The sequence below is a fragment of the Taudactylus pleione genome, unplaced genomic scaffold (assembly GCF_031769625.1).
Source record: "Taudactylus pleione unplaced genomic scaffold, aTauple2 ptg000556l, whole genome shotgun sequence".
In the NCBI taxonomy this organism is placed as follows: Eukaryota; Metazoa; Chordata; class Amphibia; order Anura; family Myobatrachidae; genus Taudactylus; species Taudactylus pleione.
The window spans coordinates 8,436,918-8,442,917 of record NW_028284958.1 but is presented as its reverse complement, the minus strand read 5'-3'; the positions used below and the strand labels follow the sequence as shown (position 1 = coordinate 8,442,917).

At 45.8% G+C, this 6,000-nt stretch overlaps 1 protein-coding gene across 1 annotated transcript in view; it reads right to left on the bottom strand.

Annotated features, from left to right (window-relative positions):
* Positions 1-2,504: 2,504 nt before the first annotated feature.
* ST8SIA2 (ST8 alpha-N-acetyl-neuraminide alpha-2,8-sialyltransferase 2) overlaps positions 2,505-6,000 on the bottom strand; it is a 315,422-nt gene continuing 311,926 nt past the window's right edge. The window contains exon 6 of the mRNA XM_088452858.1: positions 2,505-4,394. Coding sequence (XP_088308984.1) covers positions 4,109-4,394 — 286 coding nt within the window. The 3' untranslated portion in view covers positions 2,505-4,108. The remainder of the gene's footprint in view (positions 4,395-6,000) is intronic.

The following is a 6,000-nucleotide window of genomic DNA, read 5'->3' as shown; positions in this document are numbered from 1 at the left end:
ATAGAGTTAGCACTAGTGCTCGAAGTGTGCCGGTATACAACGGTATGATATACCGTCACTTCCTCCGAGCACTGATCCCTGTTGTGCCACCCGCATCCCGCCAAAGATGTTTGTTCTTGCAATAGATTGCAAGAACAAACTGCTTGCCATAGAAATACAGCGCACATTGCCGCCGTCATTTCTAATCTGGGGCTGTCCGCGAGCTAATTGGAGCTTGTGGACCCGGCAGCCAATCAGAAGCGGCCGCTCCTGATTGGCTACGGGTCTGTGAGTGCCAATTAGCTTGCAGACAGCACCAGATTAGAAATGACGGCAGCGCTGTGCGCTGTACTGTGCACTAGCGCATGGAGGGGGGGATTTCTAAGTACCCAGAAACCCCCACCCTGACCAACCAATTTTTTTTTCTTCAGAGATGGAGACAGCCTTGTCTCCATCTCTGCGCCATTCATGATCAGCGGCACGGCGCTGCCCAGCCCCGGCCAATTCAGATGTCAGTGCTTCCGCGTCAGGTTGCTTTCATACCACCTGACGAGGAAGCGCTGACAGCTGAATCAGCAGTGGACGGGCAGTGCGCCATGCTCACAGCCCTAGACAGAGGGAGGCACTGCCGGAGCCGGGCTCCACCTCCCGGCTCATGGACGGCGGCGGGCACAGGAGCGGGGATTCAGGTAAGTGTTTTTTATTTATTTTTTTTGTTTGTTTGTGTATATGTAAGGGGCACTGCTGGGAGGGGGCACTACTGGAGGGCACTATATTGGGGGCACTGCAAGGGGGGACCACTACTGGGGGCACTATCACTGCTGGGGGGAGGCACTGCTTGGGGCACTGGCACTGCTGGGGGAGCCAATATTGGGGGCACTGGCACTGCCAGGGGGGCACTAAATAAGGGGCACTGCATACAGGGACTACTACTGGGGGCACAATATAAGTGGCACTGTATATTGGGGACTACTACTGGTGGCTCTGTCACTGCTGGGGCGAGGCACTGCTGGGGGCACTGGCACTGCTGGGGGAGCCAATATTGGGGGCACTGGCACTGCAGGGGGGCACTAAATAAGGGGCACTGCATACAGGGACTACTACTGGGGGCACAATATAAGTGGCACTGTATATTGGGGACCACTACTGGGGGCTCTGGTACTGCTGGAGGGGCACTATATAAGGGGCACTGCATAGGGGAGGACTACTACTAGGGGCACTATATAAAGGGCACCACTGGGGGCACTGCATATGGGGCACCACTACTGGGGGCACTGGCACTGCTGGGGGGGCACTGCATAGGGTGGACCACCACTTAGGGCACTGCATAGGGGAGATTACGTCTGGGGGCCCTATATAAGTGGCACTACATAGGGAGGACTACTACTGGGGGCAGTATATAAGGGGCACTGCATAGGGGGACCACCACTTAGGGCACTGCATAGGAGGGTCTACTACTAGGGGCATTATATAAGAGGCACTACATAGGGAGGACTACTACTGGGGGCAGTATATAAGGGGCAATGCATAGGGGGGGACTACTACTGGGGGCACTACATAGGTAGGACTACTACTGGGGGCCTCTGTCATGCGCACCTACTTGTATATATGTGTGTGTGTAGACATATATAATGGAAACCCCTCCCTGAGAATCCTGCATTTGGCCCTGCTGTGCGCAACCAGTTTGTTCTCGTTTGGCAGCAGTAATGTGCTGCACACGTCTCTCCTCATTCTGGAGCCGGCCATCAATAAGCAGCAGTGCCCCGGTGACCGCACCTTCATGCGGCCTGATACTGCGCTGATACTGGTAAGTGCTAATCAGTGCTCTGTGGTAAGCTCTGATCTAAGTACTTACCAGTGATGTTTGTAGAACCCTGTGACATCCGCTCACTGCTTTCCTTTTTATATAATAAATATATTAACAACTTACACATTTGTTCATTTCTGTGCCTATGCCCTATCATACATTATACCTAATATAATATTGTGGCAAGGCAAGATGTGTAAGAGGCACTACTACTGCATGACATAATATATTATAAGGGGCACTTCTGTGTGGTACACTACATTGATGAAGAGGAGGCGTGCCTTAAGGGCACACCCCTATTGGGTGGCCACGTCCCCTTTTTCCGCCATGCAAGCACCTTCAGCACGTACATATGTACAATCCAAAATTTTCCATACCCCCACTTCAAAATTCCCACTTCGACCACTGGTTAGCACCATATGCTCCTGATGCAGAGGTGCACGCAGTGTTGACGCCGGACAGAGTTGGCCAATGTTTTAAGTCTGCACATGCTTATGAGACACATCGCGTGAGTCCCAATGGTTACCAGTGAGAGAATTTGAACGCGAGAGCCGTGTATTTCTGTGGACGCTCCTGTGTGGTAACAGTGGAGTGCTCCTGTGTGACAGCGACTGCATCTAAAGACGGCATGCAATAAAAATCAGTACAATATGACAAGGAAATATTGATTTAAACAACTTGTTTTCTATCTTTAAATTTATTTACTGAAATTGTCCAAGTTTGACAATATATGTCATTCACACAAAAAGAAAACAAGATCCATGACAAACCTCACTGCTATCATTCCTCTGCAGTCCTTGGCCTTCCGGCAATACTTTACAATAACACAACAAGTGTACTTTTCCTGCGGCATAGTGTGATGGAGTAAGAGATTGACTTTCAGGTCCAAACATGTAGATTCAGTCCCACTTATGACCCTCTAGATATTTCTTAGGCAATCAAGACTTAATTCCCCAAAACTCAGGTAATGTAAGAAATGTGTTAATAACATATGGAATCCTGAGAGAACACAATCGTTATGTTGCTGATTCATTGTAAAGTGGGAAAGTTCTATTAGCAAAAAACATTTCCAAGGTTCTCCTCCATTTCAGGTGCTGCCTCTGGGGCCCAGAAGGTTCTGTAGAAGATATGATGTCAGTGCCTCCATCTACTTTTTTTCTAAAAATATTAACAGCATTGACCACAAATAACCTTTAATCACACATATTACAAAACACCGCTTGCTACCCATCTGCACAATAAAATTAGTGAGTCAACCAGATCATCGACACAACTGACCATGGCCAGCCAACATTTTATAAGAGACAAAAACAGAAGTTGTTAGAGAGCTTTACAAAGTCAGTGATTGACATTATCTAAAATTTACTTTATTTGGTTACACTTGAGCCACAAACAGGACACTTGGATCGGCACAGTTATCAGCCACACTTTTACAATCAGGTCTTCATAAGTGATTCTAAACTGCTGCTAGGCCATTCAGGAGTATTGCCTGCCCTTAACCAATATCATCTAAAGTGTGACACTTTCTTATTGTACAATGTGCTACTTCCTGACCGGTAAACATTAGCCTCTGTCTTTTACACACCAATATAACTTACACATCACATAGATCCAATATAATGCCTATCCCAAATGGAAATACATAGTTGCACATCTGATTATCTTCTTTGATACAAATAAACAGTTAAAACAGTTGTATCTCTAGGCACAAATCAGTAGTACTAGAAACATCTGAGGCTTACGTCGTGTAGTTGACGCCAACTAACTTCCACAGTAAGATACTTACTTGTTGCTGTAAATTGTTAACGACTATTAAATTGTCTAAGTGAACCCTAATGCGGTTTTATTTACATTTTCTGTAAAGCAATTCCCTACTTTAATCTTTTGTGAAAGAAAAAGAAAAGTCATCATTGTATGAGAGCTTTCATTACACTGTTGGAGGAGTAGTAAGCCATGATTACAGACAATCATGTTATTTACATTGTTGATGTATAGCACCAGATTCACTGTCATACATGCCATGGATTGGGTTGTTGTGTTGCTAGTACTGCTTCTTTACAGCAAGAAGGACACTGTTAGCACAGAAGTATGTGCTTGGGCATCTGGTGAAAGATAGGTCCACAGCTATAAGCACTCTAGATATCCTGTACACTCCAATACATCATCACCGTTTAGCTTCATGATATCTTAGCCTGGGTCCGCTCTTCAGGCCAACAATACTTATAAAACTCAATTGTATCTGGACATTTGTCCCTGACATCCTCCCACCATGGTCCCACTGATTACTGTAGTAAGAAAGATACAGTAGCCATGAATAAGATGCTATGTCGCTGATTCACATTTGCCCACTGTAAGTTTCAAAGCCCCCTGCAGATGCAGATTTTTCAAAGCTTTAAATTCCAGCGGCATTGTGTGTGGTCCCGCTTGTGATGTGTATCCATACTTTAGGCTGTCATAGTAGTGATATTTTACAGGGTTCTGGTAGAGATCTCGGGAGAAAGGCCAGAAACCATACAGGTAGATTCTGTTACAGAAACGTGTAGCCAAGGTGTACATTAGGATCCCAGTTGTAGGTCTCTTTATATGCACCTTATTGGTTAGCCAGTACCTAAAAGAGAAAAAGAAAACATTATTCATACCCGTACACTTAATTTCTGAAATATTATATATATATATATATATATATATACATGTATATAATGTTGCAGCATGGATTCAGAAAATATTTCTTAAATATTAAACATGGGACTAGATTATTTCCTCTGTATAAAAGAAGTGTTCTGCCCACAAACAGCAGGCACTCCTTCAGGTTTGTCCAGCCACCCCCTCACCCTGCCTACACAACGGGGCGAGCTGTCAATCAATATCGACAGCCACTCCATTTGTAGCAAGCCCCGGTGCAAGAGAATTTCTCTCTCGCTATGGGGCTTACGCATGCCGCGCGTGCGCAATGAACAACCATCAGCCTGCTTGCGAGCACATAGTGCTTGCGAGCACATAGCGCTTGCGAGCGGGTCTGAATCTGGCCCATGGTGAATATATTCATGAAAGCTGGAATGGACGAAGACTAAAAGCATTCAACAGCAACGGCACAGGGGCATATTAATGCCCTAATGGGCTCATGTGCAGTGGGCCTCCTATTCTTAGCAGTGCCTAACCCCCCTCCAGCCAGGCATCTTACATTGCACCGGAAAAAGGGTCCCTCCTCCTCCACGCCGCCATCTTCCCAGTGATATTTGGGAAGATGGCACGTGTGCACTATAGAGCAAAGACTCTTGCACCGTGCCAGAGTCTTTGCAGTCATTGCACAGCGCCATCTTTCAGTGGATGTCACTAGGAAGATGGCACCGCAGAGGAGGAGGGACACACTTGCCAGAGCAAGGTAAGTATACTTTGGGTGCAAGATGCACAGCGTGGGGCCTACCCTGAACCCAGGGGCCCGTGTGCAATGCACACCCTGCAACCATTATAAATACGCCTATGGGTGGATATATTATGTGGCAATTTGCACAAACCAACACTTTTTTATGCTATTTTTGCCACAATTAATATTGCTGGATCTATCAAAGCAAATCTACTGAGAAAGTCCTGCAAGACCACCATTTGTGAACGTCATCCTGATTTTTTTCCTAAAAGACAATAAATACGAAGATGCATTAACTTGCCAAAATATCACACCCACAAAAAGAGGTGATTTTGACAGTTGAGATACCTTGGACCCTGTACTTAGGGGTGTGCTGGCCAATGCTAAGTAGGTTTGGGAACCCAAACATACAGTACATCTGTGTCCCCCACGTAGAATGGCGGTGTTTTTTCCTAAATCGCATGCTGTTTGCCTTAAATTACATGCGATTTATGTGTTTGTAATTGCTGCATAAGGCCGAAGGCATTTTAAGCCTTTAAAAGCTGGATCATAAATCTACCCGTTGGAGTGCAACAATCAGCTGGAAAAAATGCAATGTGATCTATCCCCCACAAAGTCTCTGATTGATTGTTTAATCTTAATGCTGCCTGCCCTGTGAGCATGTTCTTCATAGGTAGGCTTACCATACTGTCCCTTTAAACCGGGACACTCTGAATTACACAGGTTCTGTGGCTGGCTGACTTCAAGCCTGGATTTCACCTGGTTTTAATCAGCCACAGAACCTGTGTAATTCATATGTGTTCCAGTTTAAAGGGATAGTATGGTACGCCTATTCATAGGGATCAATGAT